This window comes from Hyaena hyaena, unplaced genomic scaffold, assembly GCF_003009895.1.
Source record: "Hyaena hyaena isolate Hyena2069 unplaced genomic scaffold, ASM300989v1 scaffold_64, whole genome shotgun sequence".
Lineage (NCBI taxonomy): Eukaryota > Metazoa > Chordata > Mammalia > Carnivora > Hyaenidae > Hyaena > Hyaena hyaena.
Genome location: NW_024080698.1, coordinates 2815933 through 2832088, shown reverse-complemented (window position 1 = coordinate 2832088; position 16156 = coordinate 2815933). Strand labels below are relative to the sequence as shown.

At 59.4% G+C, this 16156-nt stretch overlaps 2 protein-coding genes across 15 annotated transcripts in view; both read left to right on the top strand.

Moving 5' to 3' along the window:
- The window catches only part of FAM178B (family with sequence similarity 178 member B), a 115961-nt gene extending 115584 nt beyond the window's left edge, over positions 1-377 (top strand). For all 12 annotated transcript variants that reach the window (XM_039232455.1, XM_039232454.1, XM_039232457.1 and 9 more), the window contains one exon: positions 14-377. In XM_039232455.1, coding sequence (XP_039088386.1) covers positions 14-43 — 30 coding nt within the window. In that variant the 3' untranslated portion in view covers positions 44-377. The remainder of the gene's footprint in view (positions 1-13) is intronic.
- A 4965-nt stretch (positions 378-5342) lies between these two features.
- SEMA4C (semaphorin 4C) lies at positions 5343-15697 on the top strand. 3 transcript variants are annotated; one of them, XM_039232394.1, is made up of 15 exons: positions 5343-5397; positions 7453-7601; positions 9058-9206; positions 9534-9596; positions 9764-9862; positions 9968-10064; positions 10180-10296; positions 10418-10569; positions 10653-10828; positions 11141-11285; positions 11377-11599; positions 11730-11842; positions 12739-12896; positions 12989-13059; positions 13147-15697. In XM_039232394.1, exons 2-15 carry the CDS (start codon positions 7493-7495, stop codon positions 13974-13976), a joined length of 2502 nt encoding a protein of 833 aa, XP_039088325.1. In that variant the 5' UTR covers positions 5343-5397; positions 7453-7492; the 3' UTR covers positions 13977-15697. The 3 variants fall into 3 exon arrangements, with proteins under 3 accessions (XP_039088325.1, XP_039088324.1, XP_039088323.1); XM_039232393.1 differs by having other exon boundaries at positions 5347-5397; positions 7456-7601; XM_039232392.1 differs by lacking the exon at positions 5343-5397 and adding an exon at positions 5569-6110 and having other exon boundaries at positions 7456-7601.
- The last annotated feature ends 459 nt before the right edge of the window (positions 15698-16156 follow it).

Genomic DNA, 16156 nt, shown 5'->3' with positions numbered 1-16156 from the left:
CTCCTTGTCACAGGCCCAGTACTTCAGCCCCTGGAAAGACTAAAGGATCAGGGCAGGGCTGGCCCCAGGCTCTTGGCTCTGGCAGGAAGCGAACAGGGATCAGGGAACAGGAGGAAGCTAAGAACAGAGGCGAGAGGAGGACCAGTGTGATGAAGCAAGAGCCTGCCTCCACAGGCCCCTGACCCCCACCAGGCAACGGATATGGCCTCTCCCTGCCTGGCCCCCCCCTCCTTCTCCTTCCCTCCCAGCCATCTCCTCTGCCCCAAGGCCTTTGTCTCCACACTCCTGTTTCCCAGGGCCTCCTGGGCCCTCCCCACCCTCCTTCCTCTCTCCGGCGAATGTGAGCTTTCTTTGTGCACACTAAAGTCTTATTTCAGCGTTGGTGGTTTAGAAGATTTCCTTCAATCCCTGTCCTGAGGGTTCATGCCCAGTGTCCAGTTTCCTGACAACTCTGCTTTGCTCCGCTGAGTTCCCACCTCAGACAGTCATGTGACTGGGTGTTCTTAGGCCCCGCCCCCTGCCCCAGAAGGCTGTTTGTAAATCCTGAGGGAGGAGCAGTTATTCCTGTGGCCCCAAGAACTGTCAGAAACCCAGGGAGCAGGGATGGGGAACATTTGTTTGGACCCAGTCTGGGTCAACCCCACCCCCATTTGCTGGGGAGGATACACGGAGTGAAATGGCGGGTCAGGGCAGTAATTACACTTAATTCAGTTTATTGTTGAGTTCGGAAATCAACTCCCCAGACTTAGGAGTTGGGGTGGGGGGCAGCAGAACCAAAAGACAGTTCTGGATACTGCTAGTGCTTTCCCTCAGCTTTACCCAAGATCGGTTTTGTGGGCCCTGATTCTTAGTGAAGTGCTGGATGTCTTTGACCTGACCCCCTTGAGAAGTAAGTGGGCCCTGTGCCCCTCCCCCACTGCCGGGTGATCCCTGGGTATCCCCATTCTCTGTCTACTCCAACCCTGAGAACCCATTTTAGTCTCAGGCTCTTCCTGACTCTGGGTTGGAAGCGGGTTTTGCAAGGGCCATAAAAGGTGAAAGTAGCAGAGGATGGCCTGTGCACGGCTGGCCTGTGCCCACTCCTCAGCTCAACCCGAGTGTCTGCCAGTGGAGCTTCACCGTGGCTGGTGCTTATGACTTCCTCGGTTTATGTGCCCCTCTCCTTTGATCTTTCATGCCACAGGGGTCAGGGTAAGGCAGGCTAACTAGGAGAAAGACCCCCCCCAAAATAAAGGACCTTCGGGCCAAGTGGCTCAATTTGCAGACCTGAAGAGTAGCCCGTCGCTTCCTGGGCCTTCTTTAGACACAGCTGCCTCCCTTGCTGGGTCCCCAGAATGCTGGGAGCTGGGGGCATCTATAATTCAGAGGGCATGAGAATGCAGCAGAGTGCCGGGTCATCTCCCTTTGCCAAGTAAGAGGTGGAAGAAGTCCTCGCCAGGGTGACTTGGATGCCCAGGGTGACTCGACAGAGTTCTGGTTTCTGTTCCTGGCCACATCACAGGCCCTCCTGGCCGGAGCACCACTGAGGCCCCAGCGGCATCAGGTAGGCCCGAGATCCTCTGATAAAAGAGCGAAGGCTCTGGTGAGCCAGCCTCCTTCACCTCCCTCAGGGCTGCCCCTGCTTCTGACACTGCACATCCTGACAGTTAATCCTGAGCTCTTCAGTTTACTCTGGAAACCTGGAAATCACCTTTGAAATTTCCCCTCTTTGTTCCCACTGCCAAGGGCAGAGAGGGAGTAGGGAGGCCCGAGAAGCTGAACAGGGGAGTTTCCAGTTCTCGAAGCTGCCTCTGCGTGGCTCTGAGAAAGAGATGGTGCTGTCCATCAGCATAGACACCTGGAGCCCTTCTCTGCAGTCCTGGTTCGTGTGCACTGATCCCTCCTCCCCTGCTCCCCCAAACACACTCATCCCCAAGAGGGAAATAGATACCAAGGAGAAAGGAGGTGTTGGTGACTACTCAATTCCTCTGGAGACCTAGCTGTAACCTGAGCAGAGGGGTGCACTTCGAGGTCACCCAAGGGCGTCCGATATCCCCTGGGACATGTAACGGGCCCTCTCGGGAACTGGCTGGGAGCTGACCACATCTTCTCAACCTGGTGTGGGACCAGTTTGAGACTCAGTCTCCTCTAGGCCAAGAATTCCACAGTGATGCTGGCAAACTTCACCACTTGCCCTTTCCAGATCCCTAAGCCCCTGGGAAAAGGCTGAAGGATATCCTGATTGAAGCCACTGGAAAAGCAGCGTCCGGGGCTGTGATGACGGATGTTTTCCTGCTTCCTCTTCGTGATGGTGGCAGGGAGGGGCTGGGAAGGGAAAGGCTTCCCAGGTGGACAGCTTTGATAAATCTCCTTTAGGAGGAAGTAGAAAGAGGAAGTCTTTTTCCTATGTCCCCACTCACCTCGGTCCCCAAGCCCTCAGAAAGATCCCTAAAGGGTAGCTGACCCAGGCTTTCTCATTTCCCCCTCTGTGGGATGACAACAGCTCCTGGATCGTTTGGAAGTTGGCCAGGCAGTGATGACTGAAGAACCCCCGTGTGAACCCTGAGCTCCATTCCCATTCAAAAGCTGCCTCATGACAGCCAGGAGTAAAGAGCTCAAATGAGGGACACCATGGCACATGACCAACATGTGGAGGAAAGAGGGGGGGCTTACTGTTCAGATAAGACCCCTGGGCGCCTGGGTGGCTCAGTCAGTTAAGCGCCTAACTTTAGCTCAAGTCATGATCTCACAGTTCCTGGGTTCAAGCCCCAGGTCAGGGTCTGCACTGGCAGTACGGAGCCTGCTTGGGATTCTCTTTTCCCTCCCTCTGTCCCTCCCTTGCTCACGCTCTCTCAAAATAAATACAAGTGAAACTTAAAAAAAAAGATTCCTGGGCCCATCTGTAGGAACTGGCCTGAGCCGAGCTGGCATTTAGCCTATCTGTGCCTTTCCTTGACGTGGCCACAAGCAGGTGAGCAGGACAGTCTCTCAAGGACTAAGGCCTGAAGGGTGGGCTCCTTAAAAAAGAACATGCCAGACAGGCCCTTAGGGAGACATGATGGGTACAGGAGCCTTTTCTTTTTTTTAATGTACTTTTTTTTCTTAATTTAAAACCCAGGAATCCTCATTTTTGACCAGTTGTGCTTTTATTAAAAAGTATGAATCATGAGCAAGTAGTCATGCAGGAAACTTTATCCTCTGCCCACCCACCCACAGAAAAGGCCAGTGCTGGAAATGAACAGAACACAGCAGGAAATGAGTGAAGGTAGAAAACGGGAGCGGGGGAGCTGCAGCTTTATCTTTGAGGAGCATTTGGGAGGGAAGGACTCCGGGAGTCTGTTAGCAGGAACAGAAAAGCCTGCCACAAGGCACAGAAGACTGTCCCTGCCAGTGAAACCAAACCACCTTTTGAAACTTTCCACTGGGGCCATTTTGCAGGTGGAGCCAGGAGCTCAAGTCTCCGCCTGGTGGGGGTGGAAGTGGAGGTGAGGAAAAACAGCAGGGAATACACTGGGGCTTAAAAGTTGTCAGGACACACTCTGACTTGGTGGCAAAAACAGAATTGGGAATCCCGAGACCTGATTTAACATTCTGACCTTGCTAATTATCTTCAAGACTTCAAGCAGGTTGCTTAACCCTTCTAAGACTCATTTTATCTATACAATCAGAGAAACAATACCTATCTTTTAAAGACTGGCCATGAGGGTGATGTGAGGAAATGTATGTGAAGGCAGATTGCAGTCTTAAAAGTCCAGAACAAATGTAAGGTGTATTTGCATATCAGTTTACCTCCACTTACAAATAGACCCAGGATCTAACCTGGATGAGGAGACCTACCCATCATCCTCCCTGCAGGCTGAAGCCCAGAGCCTTCCCTGCCCACCCCATGCTAAATTGTTAACTGGCTTGCGCTCTATCTCCAGCCATCTCCAAAATCACAGCTTTTTTTCTGGTGGAAAGGGGCTGGGAAATGTGGCTTTGGCCAGTGCAGGAGAAGGGGCCTTTATGTGTACCAGCAAAGACCCGATTGTTACTGAAAACAAACTGGGCTGCTTTTCCCAATTATCTCCACTACTCTTCTGGTCTCCACTTTCAGATGCCAAGTTTTAACTCAGAACAAAAGCTCCTGTCGGGACTGATTTATAATCCAGATCTGCTGACGGGGCCCTCCAGTGTACCTCCCCTCCAGGACTGGACCCGCTTAAAGTTACCACCAGAGCCTTGGGGCTCCAGTCTCTTTACCTCTGTCATTTGCCCTTAGCCAAGAGGAGGCATCTGTGTTTGGGTGACGGTGGGCCGGCCTCCCTGGAGTTTGTCCACCTGCCCGGCTCCGAGGACCAGCTGGCAAGGTCCACCCCAGCACGGAGGCCAGAGCTACAAGTGACTTCTAGGAGCCTCTGAGGACAGAGGCAGGCGAGGCGATTCTAAAGGGGGTGGTTCTCCAGCGCGGCTCCCCTCAGCCTCTTTCATCTGAACATCAGTGCTCATGTCACTTTTTATTCAGCCATCCAGTGGCAACAGAAGGAGTCATTTCTTGGGGGTAAGCTCTGTGCAACAGGAGTGGAGTTGTCTTCACAGGGAGCTGGGCAAGGGCGCTGCTGTCCCTCTGTGTGGGGCATGGAAAACAAGGGGCAGACTCTCCGCAGATCAGTGAGTCTTCCTGGCTGGTAAGACCTGTTCCAGTCTGACCGCGGGGGCCAGTGGGCCTTGGGACCAAGAAACGAAGCGGAATTGGGGGCCAAAAGAGAGACCACTTTGGTCCGCCCAGAAGAGGAGCCTCGGTTTCCCCTGCACCCCTCACTCGGATACTCGCTCCGAGGTGGCTTGCTCGCGTTCGTTCCTGTAACTGCAGCGTGGGGAGCCTTCAGCTCCATATCTGAACCCGGGCGCCCTGTCCGAGGTTCGCCTTAGGGTACACTTCAGAAAGACGAGGTGAGTCCGATCCCCCCCAAGGCAATGAGAGTTCCTCCCCCGCCCCACCTCCCGGCGCGGTGGCGCAGACCGCCACTCCGAGGCGCGGGGCGGCGGGGCGCGGGGAGGGTCGGGGGTCGGAGCCCGCAGGCGGGGAACTGGGGGTGCCGGCAGGTCGCGGCGGGTCGCAGCCCCCTCCGGGGCCGGCCTTCGCGTCCCGCCCCCGGCCTCCGCTCGACACCCCCCCCGCCGCCTGACGTCAGGGGGGAGGGGGCGGAGAGCGGCGGCAGCGCTGGAGAAAGAGCCGGCGCCCGGCGCGGTGGCGCGGGGAGCCCGAACCCAGGGGCGCCGAGCCGAGCCGGGACCGAGGGGCGGTGGCAGAGGGGACAGCGGAGGAGGGCGGGCGGGCGGGCGCGCGCAGGCGGGCGGTGGCGCGCGGGTAGGGGCGGACCGTGATCTGAGCCGAACGCGAGGGCGGCGCCCAGGGATTCAAGCCGCGAAGAAGAGGTGAGTGAGGCCAGGGTAGCGCGGGGCGGGAGCGCCAGGGCTCTGGGGCCGCCGCTTTGTCCCCCTACTCGGTCAGGGGCCGCCGCACGCGCGAGGGACAGAGTCTCGGGGCGCAGGGAGGGGTAGCAGCGGAGACAGCTGTCCGTCTGAGATCCTTCCTGCGCTCCCCGCGGGCTGCCTGGCGGGGGCTCGCGAGCCGGGCGAACAGTGCCCGCAGCCATAGCGTCCGGAGGCGCGGACTGATCAGGGGGAGCGGGGCCAAGGGAAGCGGGGGTCCCCCTTGCTGTCGGGTCGGCCGCCAGGATCCTCTCCAGGCCCCCGGACTGCCCCCTGCTCCTCCACCCCCGACGGAAAGTTTGGGGCGGGCTTGGACTGAGGCCGATGTTGTGGGATCGGATTTCCCTGCCGCGGCCCCCCGCCCGCCCGCTGCTCCGCTGGGGAGGCGGGTTGTCCTGGAAAGCTAAGCTCCCGACCCGAGCCGGGCCACACAATCCCTGGCAGGAGCGCTCACCCTGCAGCCGCGGAAGCGCTGTTCGTGCCACCCGTGCTTCGGGTGGGCGAGGGTTGGGGGCGCTCTGCCTGGGCCCCGCGCTCCTCCAGCCCCCACCCAGCCGGCTGCCCCTGCTAACGCGCCCGGGGAGGAGCTGGGGGTGGGGGCACCACTGCGCTGGCCGATTCTCCGAGCGCGCCGCGGCGTCTGCCCCCGGCCTAGGGTGAGGGGCAGAGGGAAGACTGGGGGTGTGTTGGGGGCGACGGAGGAGGGAGGGGTGAATGTATCCCCAGCCCCACCGCCCTTCCAGTGATGGGATACTGGGCCGACAGGGGGCGTCCGCAGGCCGGGCTCGCCACGCTCCCAGCGCCGCCGCTTTGTTTGCATTCAAATCCCGGGAGCTGGGGGAGGGGAGAACCCTGGGTGGGGGGAGCGGTGGTGGTGATCAAGGACGAGGTCTTGGCGGGTACCCTTTGTTTTGGGGTGAGCAGGTCCCCAGCTTCTGTGTCTCTGTGCCTGGCACCGGGGGGCTGGGGCAGTGGCAATTAATCCAGATGGCTTGCCCAGGCTGGGGTCCCGGGGGTGCAATCCGTGAGTTGGGAACGTTCGTCAGACCCTGGGGGAGCGCAGCAGGCGCCGTTCCTGCACCCGGTGTCCCCCGCGGTCTGAGAGGAACCCCTCTTGCGCTCCCCACCGCCCCTCGCCTCCCCCCCCCCTCCGCCTGAGAGCGTCGCGGGGAGATCCCTGATTAGACTGGAGCCGGCTCTGTTGTCCCGCCGCCCCTCAGCCCGGGGGCTAGTGTCTCCTAGGAGGCTGTGCGAGGAACAGGATAAGGCCCGGGTCATTTCCACGCCCATCCCACCCACTTCCTGCCTCCCTTCTTGGGCAACAAAGGGGCCTCGGGAAGCTGGGCCCCTTCGGCTCCCGGCCCCACTTCGGCCGTGCTGATGTGGAACCGGTGTTTGGGGCTCTGCCTGGCTATTGTCTGCGCGGGGGGCGGGGAGAGGCTGGGGCTGGGATCCCCCCGTACTCCTGCTGCATGAAGCCCTCCTCCTTGAGGGGCTTCTGCCACCGCCCACACACCGTATGCCCCTTCACCCTGCCAAGGGGTTTGCGTGCCAGAAGTAGATCTTGGGGCTGGCTGGAGCCCCAGTGGGGGCAGGTCCTGCTTCCAGGGGTTATTTTAAGAAATCCTCAAATCTGTCAGGCCTGAGTGTGGGGGAGGGGAGCCCCCTTTTATTTTCTCAAACAACTTCCTGTTGAGAGGGAGTGGGTGAGGGCCTGGAGGCCAGAAAAGGTTTCTTGGAGTGTCCACTCCTCCAGCTGACTCAGCTCCTCTCCTCCCCTCCGGGGGACCCCAGCTCCTTTGGAGGCTGTGGGCGCTGGGGCCAGGTGTGGGAGGAGACTAGGTCTTTGCTCCAAGGACTGGGCAAGGGGGGAATCCAGGGGGCTCCTGGGGAGGCCTGATCAGGTCGTCTGCCCTGTCAGTGCCTCCCGGCGGGCTGTGTGGGCCCCCTTCCGGTCTGTTTTCTCTGGCTATGATTCTGACCCTTTCTTTTCCCCAGCAGGGCAGCTGGCCTGGAGCTTAGAGCCAGGGCGTTTGCCATGGCCCCACACTGGGCTGTCTGGCTGCTGGCAGTGGGGCTGTGGGGCCTGGGCATTGGGGCTGAGGTGTGGTGGAACCTGGTGCCCCGGAAGACGGTATCTTCTGGGGGTGAGTGACTCAAATCCTGAGGAAGACCAATGTGGGGAGGGAAGGCCAGGAGGGCCTACTGGGGGAGAAGAGCAATTGCTTCTAGATCATACCAGCTTTATTCTGTTACCAGGCTGAAAGCCCATCGATGTATCCGACAAAGCTTTCTAAGAAATGTGAGGGAGTGACCCCATGGACCCAGAACTGGTAGTCCTGGGATATCTCTCCTTCAGACAGTTAGCTTATGTTATGCAACGATGAGAGACCATGCCTTACTTCTGGAACTAGCGCTTGCACGGAGAGCCCATAGAGACAAAACTGAGACAGGATAAGCATAACGCAAAGAGTATCACCTCCCCCTCCCCAAAGTCTTCCTAGCTCTCTGCCCCCAAGAACCCCCTTATCAACCCTAATAGACCCCCTCTGCTGCCCTGACACTTGTGCCCTCTGGTGGCCCTGGATGTGTTTATGCATGTGCTCGTTTGGGGGGCCAGCGGACTTGACAGTCCTTTGCGCGCACACACCTGTATTAAGAGGTGATGTCAGGTGTTTGTATCATCAGTGTGCTCTGGGGACCTGGGATGAGCTCACCTCCCACAGGCTCCACTCGGGTGCTAATGAAGCCCTCCCTTGCCAGCCTTGTGTCTGGTTCAAAAGACTAAGGTTGGTTTAGGGGGACCCTGAGGACAGGTCAGCAGCTATTTTGGGGGTTGACGTAGGAATCCTGTGACTATATCAATGTTGTAGTGCTTGGCACAGTGAATGACAGCAAGGCTTCCCAGCCCCGAGGCTTCAGTGCTGTCTCTGGTTCCCAGCTTCTGGGTTCCTCTGACCATCCTGGCCTGGCCTCCTAGCCCCGACTCAGTCTTCCTGTCATCCCTGCTTGTCCCAGCGGCCAGCTGCGCTCATATTTCTGGCAGCCTGGATTTGGGTCCTGCTGGAGTGAAGAGTTTCCGAAGGCAAGGAGCGATTATGACTTTTGTACCTACGGCTTTACGGATCAGGGGCCGGGGCCTGGCCAGATCCTGATGTGGGCAGCAGGCAGTAAAAAAGGAAGCAGTAGCAGAGGACGCTGGGAGTGGGAAGAGCCCAGCTCTGCAGCCAGAGGTGCTGCTGACCCTGAGAGTGAGGGCCATCAGTCTGATGGCTTCCTCTGGCCGGAAGCTGTGGCTGAGATATCCTTCCTTCCTCCTCAACAGCCCAGATTTGCCTCCTCCCAGGCTGGGAGAGGCCAGGGAGGCTTGGGTGGAGCTGTCAGAGCCAAATGGCTATTAGAGAAGACCCTTTATTGCTAGTCAGGGTGCTTGGCTGGCATTTGCTTGTGGGGTGTTCTGGCTGCAATGTGGGGAACAGGGGTGATTAGGCCCAGGAGACCACTGTATAGAGGAAGGGTAATCCTGGGGAGGGAGGAGGTGCCCGGAGTCCCAAGAAGGCCTACCCATTCACCACCCTGCTCACTAACCCCTTGTCTCTGCAGAGTTGGCCACGGTAGTGCGGCGGTTCTCCCAAACGGGCATCCAGGACTTCCTGACGTTGACCCTGACTGAGCAGACAGGGCTTCTCTACGTGGGGGCCCGAGAGGCCCTGTTTGCCTTCAGCGTGGAGGCTCTGGAGCTGCAAGGAGCGGTAAGAGGCGGGGGGGTGGGGAGCGGGAGGCACACGGGCGCCTTGAGAGTGCAGGGCCCAAAGGGCCTTTGCTTGATCAAGCTGTCCCCCCAAGCCTGTTCTCCCCTGTGGACTTCTTGCTCAGTCTCCAGGTCCACCCTCCGGGCAGAGTGGGCATGCTGCTCTCCTTCACCTGCAGCTTTGGGGGCGGATCGGGGCTTCCGTCCTCTGTTAAAATAAACTCCCAAAGAATGGGGACTGTGTACCCTCACTTGGTGTCCCCACGTGACTGCCACAGGCATGCTCAGTGTGTACTTGGAATGTCGATGTGCCCCCTCCTCTTCCTAGATCTCGTGGGAGGCACCAGCTGAGAAGAAGGCCGAGTGTATCCAGAAAGGGAAGAGTAACCAGGTGGGTGCTCAGGGTACTGCCAGGAGGGCCAGAGCCCCCGGTACTGGCCAGGCCTCGTGGCGCATGCTGACTCCCCCACCCCCACCCTCTCCTTTGGTCCCAGACCTGTCCTTGGCGTCCGGAGTCCCAGGTCCTCCTGCTTTAACTGGATGCCTTTCTCTCCCCAGACGGAGTGTTTCAACTTCATCCGCTTCCTGCAGCCCTACAACACGTCCCACCTGTACGTCTGTGGGACCTACGCCTTCCAGCCCAAGTGCGCCTACATCGTGAGTGCTGTTTTCTCCCCTCAGGCCCCCTCCTTGCCCTTCTCTGGACTCCCTCCCGGGCACTTCTGCTGCGTCTCATCCTCATCGTCTCTTCCTTGCCTCTAGGACATGCTTACCTTCACTTTGGAGCGTGGAGAGTTTGAGGATGGGAAGGGGAAATGTCCCTATGACCCAGCTAAGGGCCACACCGGCCTCCTTGTGGGTGAGTGGCTGTCCCTGCTGCAGGATGGGGTAGTCCCCCAGAACTTGTTCTCACTTTGGGGCCGTGTGGCCCGAATGTGTCTTCATGTCACCTCTGGTCTACCTGGCTCCCACAGATGGTGAGCTGTACTCGGCCACGCTCAACAACTTCCTAGGTACAGAGCCTGTTATCCTGCGCAACATGGGGCCTCACCACCCCATGAAGACAGAATACCTGGCCTTCTGGCTTAACGGTGAGCCCGGAGGAGCCTGCGTGGGGACAGGGACAGGGTAGGGAGCCACTGGTGGTGGGGGGGAGCCCTGCAAGGGCCCCAGGACCTCCCTCCCCCACTAACCCTCCTCTCTTTCCTGTAGAACCTCATTTTGTAGGCTCTGCCTACATACCGGAGAGCGTGGGCAGCTTCACAGGGGACGACGACAAGGTCTACTTCTTCTTCAGCGAGCGGGCAGTGGAGTATGACTGCTACGCGGAACAGGTGGTGGCTCGGGTAGCCCGAGTCTGCAAGGTACGGAGTCCTGCAGTGGTGAGCCCTGGGAGCCCTGCCGGCTTGGCAGGACTGACTGGCAGTGTCCCCTTGCCATCTGCCAGGGCGACATGGGGGGCGCACGGACGCTGCAGAGGAAGTGGACCACGTTCCTGAAGGCGAGGCTGGTGTGCTCTGCCCCCGACTGGCAGCTCTACTTCAACCAACTGCAGGCCCTGCACACCCTGCAGGACGCCTCTTGGCACAACACCACCTTCTTTGGGGTTTTTCGTGCACGATGGTGAGTTGGCTGAGAATCCTTGGGGATGGGGAGGAGGAGCTTTGTGAGTTAGGGATGGTTGATGGGTGCAGGCTTCTGGGTAAAGTCCAAGTAGTCAGTTGACCGGAAGCCAAGGAAGATGTTGGGCATCTGTCCCTTTTCAAAGCCTCCTTGGGGGAGATGCACAGTGCCCTGCCCCCAGTAGTATGTTAGAGCTGACGTTCACATTGCACACGCCCGCAACTGCTTTGTGCTGGGCCCTGCCTTCCCGCTACTTGCCACGAGCTGGGGTAAAGTGGGCACCACGCCTGACTTGGGGTCCCTCCCTCACAGGGGCGATGTGGACCTGTCAGCAGTCTGCGAGTACCAGTTGGAAGAGATCCAGCGGGTATTCGAGGGTCCCTACAAGGAGTACCGTGAGCAAGCCCAGAAGTGGGGCCGCTATACTGACCCAGTACCCAGCCCACGGCCTGGCTCGGTGAGTCCTCCTGGGCAGGGACGGGCTCCTGCCCTTAGCCGTGGTACCATTCCCACATGCTGACAGCTCTCCCCCCTTCACCCCTCCCTAGTGCATCAACAACTGGCACCGACGCCATGGCTATACCAGTTCTCTGGAACTGCCTGATAACACCCTCAACTTCATCAAGAAACACCCACTGATGGAGGAGCAAGTAGGGCCTCGGTGGAGCCGGCCCTTGCTTGTGAAGAAGGACACTAACTTCACCCACCTGGTGGCTGACCGGGTTACAGGGCTTGATGGAGCCACCTATACAGTGCTCTTCATTGGCACAGGTAGGCATGTAGGTATATGGGTATGACGGCTAGAGGCTGGGTGAAGGCCTGTGTGGGGCAAGGAGATCTAGAGATGCCCAAGGGGCCCCATGCCCTCGCATTTACGCCTGTCCTCCCCCAACCCCCACAGGAGACGGCTGGCTGCTTAAGGCTGTGAGCCTGGGGCCCTGGGTCCACCTGATCGAGGAGCTACAGGTGTTTGACCAGGAGCCTGTGGAAAGCTTGGTCCTATCCCGGAGCAAGGTAGTAATCAGGCCTTACCCACCTGTCCCTACACCTTCCCTAGTTCTTTGCTTGGGAGTATGGGGGTGGGGAGGCACTCTGGCACACCTCGCTTAGCTTGGGTGAGTTCCAGGAAACGAGTGCTAACGGAATCTGTGCTCCAAAGCCGTTATATATAGCCAGGTCCCTGCGGGGCTGTATTCCCAGCATTGGGCCTTGGCAGCTGCTCTCCGCGCTTCCTTCAGACCCTTTGAGGTTGTGCTGGGCCTCTGCTACATACAGCCTCTTCTCTGATGGTGCCACTGTGTTTGCTCATGATGCCCTTGTGATGCCCTCGTGATGCCGGCTTTCCTACTGGCTGCCAGTTGCCCTCCAGTCCCAGCCCGTGCACCGTTCGCCCGAAGTGCTACCCTCCCTTCTGGCCTGTTTGTGACACCCCTGAACTTTCACGTGCTTACCTTGGACCAACTATCGCGGCTCAGATTGTTCCCCACGACATGGAATGATGGCAGAAGGAAAGTCTGTAGTTGAAGAAACACACTGATTGGCAGTCACCATTCAAACAGGGGAAAACACCTTATGCTATGCTCGTGCTATTGTGAGGGCTCACGGGCGTAGCGGAAAACACACTTCCTGCACTATTTATATTGTACTGGAGTGTGTGTGTGATTATATTCCTCAGCCTCATGGTTCTGCTGTTCCTAAGAAGGTCACATCTATAAGGTGCTTAGGATTGTGCCTGGCTTGTAATAAGTCTGCTGTGCATTCTTTGGTCCTTCGATTGCTCTCCTCAGACTTTGGCCCTGCCCCCTTCCTGCTTTGGCTCCTTTTGCCCTTTGCTCCCGTGTAGCAGTCTGAGCTGCCTCTGGGCCATGTCCCGGCCTGGCTGACCGCCCTGTGCCTCGCTTCTCTTGCAGAAGCTTCTCTTTGCAGGCTCCCGCTCTCAGCTGGTTCAGCTGCCCCTGGCCGACTGCGTGAAGTACCGCTCCTGCGCAGACTGTGTCCTCGCTCGGGACCCCTACTGCGCCTGGAGTGTCAACACCAGCCGCTGCGTGACCGTGGGTGGCCACTCTGGGTGAGTGGATCTCTGCACATGCCGGGACCCGGGGTGTAGGGCGGCGGGGTGGTTGGAGCCAGGATGCTCATAGACGCTGCTTCCGCAACCAGGTCCTTGCTGATCCAGCACGTGACGGTCTCAGACACCTCGGGCATTTGTAATCTCCGTGGCAGTAAGAAAGGTGAGCTGTCTTTTTTGTCCCTCTCCCGGTAGAACGGGCCCTGGGGTTCCTGTGCTAACTCTGCTTTCTCTTTCTCTACTGCTGCAGTCAGGCTCACGCCCAAAAACATCACCGTGGTGGCAGGCACAGACCTCGTGCTGCCCTGCCGCCTCTCTTCCAATTTGGCCCATGCCCGCTGGACCTTTGGGGGCCGGGACCTGCCTGCGGAACAGCCCGGCTCCTTCCTCTATGACGCCCGCCTACAGGCCCTGGTCGTGATGGCCGCCCAGCCCCGCCATGCCGGAGCCTACCACTGCTTTTCGGAGGAGCAGGGGGCGCGCCTGGCTGCCGAAGGCTACCTGGTGGCTGTGGTGGCGGGCCCTTCGGTGACCCTGGAGGCACGGGCGCCCCTGGAAAACCTGGGGCTGGTGTGGCTGGCTGTGGTGGCCCTGGGGGCCGTGTGCCTGGTGCTGCTGCTGCTTGTCTTGTCCCTGCGCCGGCGGCTGCGGGAGGAACTGGAGAAAGGTGCCAAGGCGGCCGAGAGGACCCTGGTGTACCCTCTGGAGCTGCCCAAGGAGCCCACCAGCCCCCCCTTCAGGCCTGGCCCGGAGACCGATGAGAAACTCTGGGATCCTGTCGGCTACTACTACTCGGACGGCTCCCTCAAGATTGTGCCTGGACACGCACGCTGCCAGCCCGGGGGCGGGCCCCCTTCTCCACCGCCGGGCATCCCGGGCCAGCCCCTGCCTTCTCCGACCCGGCTTCACCTGGGGGGCGGGCGGAACTCAAATGCCAACGGCTACGTCCGCCTGCAGCTGGGAGGGGAGGACCGCGGCGGGCTCGGGCACCCGCTGCCGGAGCTGGCCGACGAACTGAGGCGCAAGCTGCAGCAGCGCCAGCCGCTGCCGGACTCCAATCCCGAGGAGTCCTCGGTATGAGGGGCCCCCGCCGCCTCCCAGGGGCGGCGTGGGAGGCACGGCTCCTCCTTTTGCACAGGCACCAGCTACCTCAGGGACATGGCGCGGGCGCCTGCTCGGCCTGGGACAGGCCCCGCCCAGCACCCGTCCGGCCATGAGGACCTGCTCTGCTCAGCACGGGCACTGCCACTTGGTGTGGCTCACCAGGGCACCAGCCTCGCAGAAGGCCTCTTCCTCCTCTCTGTGAGGGGCTGTGAATCACGGACACACGGGACCCCAGCAGCCAAAACTTTTCAAGGCAGAAGTCAAGAGATGTGGGTGTGTTTGTATCTGTATGTGTGTGTATGTGGGTGTGTGCATGTGTGTATGTGCGTGTGTGACGTAGTCTTTGTTTCTCTGTGTGTGCCGGTATGTTGTGTGTGTGACAGTCTTCCTTTTTCTGTCGAGTCTTCCCTTGGCCTGGGGGTCCTCCTGGTGAGTCATTGGAGCTATGAAGGGGAAGGGGTTGTATCACTTTGCCTCTCCTACCCCCACCTGTCCCCGGTGTGGGGCAGCGATGTACATATGGGGGTGGGCTGGGCAGGGTGCTGTGCCCCTTTTGGGGGGTCCAGGGCTCTGGGGTGGGCCTGGTCCTGCTCCCAGGGCTGTGAATGTTTTCAGGGTGGGGGGAGGGAGATGGATTCTCCTGTGTGTTTGGGGCAAGGGTGGGAGGGGCCTCCCACTTGGCCCTGGGGTTCAGTGGTATTTTATACGTGTTCTCCCTTACAGGGCTGGGAAAGGTTGTGTGGGGGGAGGGGGAGGGAGGAGAGAGGGTGGGCATGCTGTGGATATTGCATATCCTCTCCCAGCCCTAGGAGGAGGGCTCCTAACAGTGTAACTTATTGTGTCCCCGCGTATTTATTTGTTGTAAATATTTGAGTATTTTTATATTGACAAATAAAATTGAGAAAACGGTATCCCTGTGGTAGGGAGAAGACGTTTGGGCTCCAGCATTCTGGGCTGGACCAGCCTCCCCTCCCCACAGTTCTGGAGCAGCTGCCCCTAATGTTGTCCCTGCCTGCGTGCCTGTGCCCCTCTCCAGTCAGGGAATAGCCCAGACTCCAGTGTTTTCCCACAGTGGTAGCTGTGGGGCTGGGAACCAGACCAAGGCCACAGCCTCTTGAGAACCAGCTTTGAATTGTGGCCAAAGGGAGACGTTAGGGCACTGGGAGGCAGGGAGGGTGGAGAGGGGCCTGGCTTCCCAGAACTCTGGGAAGGGGAAGTGGGAGTGAGGGGCAAAAGGAGGGGAACTTCCTAGAAAGAGCTTAAGGTTGTCTGGACTGGCTTGTGTGAGGATGGGGCTCCGAACCGGCTTAGGGGAAGGAAGGCTACCTCCATCCTACCTACCCCCCAGGAATGTTAGTCCCGAGTGCCTCAGCTGTGTGGAGCGTGGAACCTCCCCACTACCACCCAGTGTTCACCAAGCCATCGTCCCATCTAAGCAGTGATACCGGGAGCCCCCAGATACCTGTAAGGAGAACAAGACCCAGTTTGGATTCTATAATTCATGCCCACAGACAGAGATGGTCGAGGTCGAAGTGAAAAGTCCTCCCCCACACGTGACCGGTCCGGAGGGCCTGTGGTGGCTGAAAGGGGCGGCTGCCCTGGGGGTCCTTAGCTGTAGGAAAGGGCTGTGATCTGGAGACTTCTTGGTACGCTAAGATTCCTGCATAATCAATAAACGTCTGCTCTGAGGATCTTGATATGTGGAGATTGATTCGGTAAACTAGTTTCCCACTGTGGAATTGGAGGGTCGGCAAAACCCAACGGCCCGACCCTGTCCTTGGGGCTTATAAGCTAAGTGGCAAGACAAGTTGCGACTCCCTGCCTCCCACGGGGTTTGAGGAAGGAGGGGGGAAGCGAGGTCACTGGGCCTTGAGGGGGTGTGGAAAGACAGGGCGGAGGGCCTTGGGGCGCGACCCGGCGGCTCCCTGCCCTGGGGAAACCGGTGGGACATAGAAAACCCGGAGGGCTAGGCTCTGACAGGCGGCCGCGCCCGCCCGCCGCGTCCCCACGCCCTATGCGGGCGTCGTCCGCCGGGAGTCGGAGGCGAGGGAATCCAGCGCGGCGGCCTCCGCACTCCGCGCTTGGCCTGGGCCGCCCCCTCGCGGCCGCCTCGGAGCGCAGCGGGGCGCCACAAGCCCCGCCCCGCCGTTTCCATT

Coding starts and splice junctions, on each gene's coding strand:
- SEMA4C (XM_039232392.1), top strand. CDS start 5,779: ATGTTGTGGGATCGGATTTCCCTGCCGCGGCCCCCCGCCCGCCCGCTG. Junction 7,602..9,057: donor GAAGACGGTATCTTCTGGGG/GTGAGTGACTCA, acceptor TTGTCTCTGCAG/AGTTGGCCACGGTAGTGCGG. Junction 9,207..9,533: donor CTCTGGAGCTGCAAGGAGCG/GTAAGAGGCGGG, acceptor TCCTCTTCCTAG/ATCTCGTGGGAGGCACCAGC.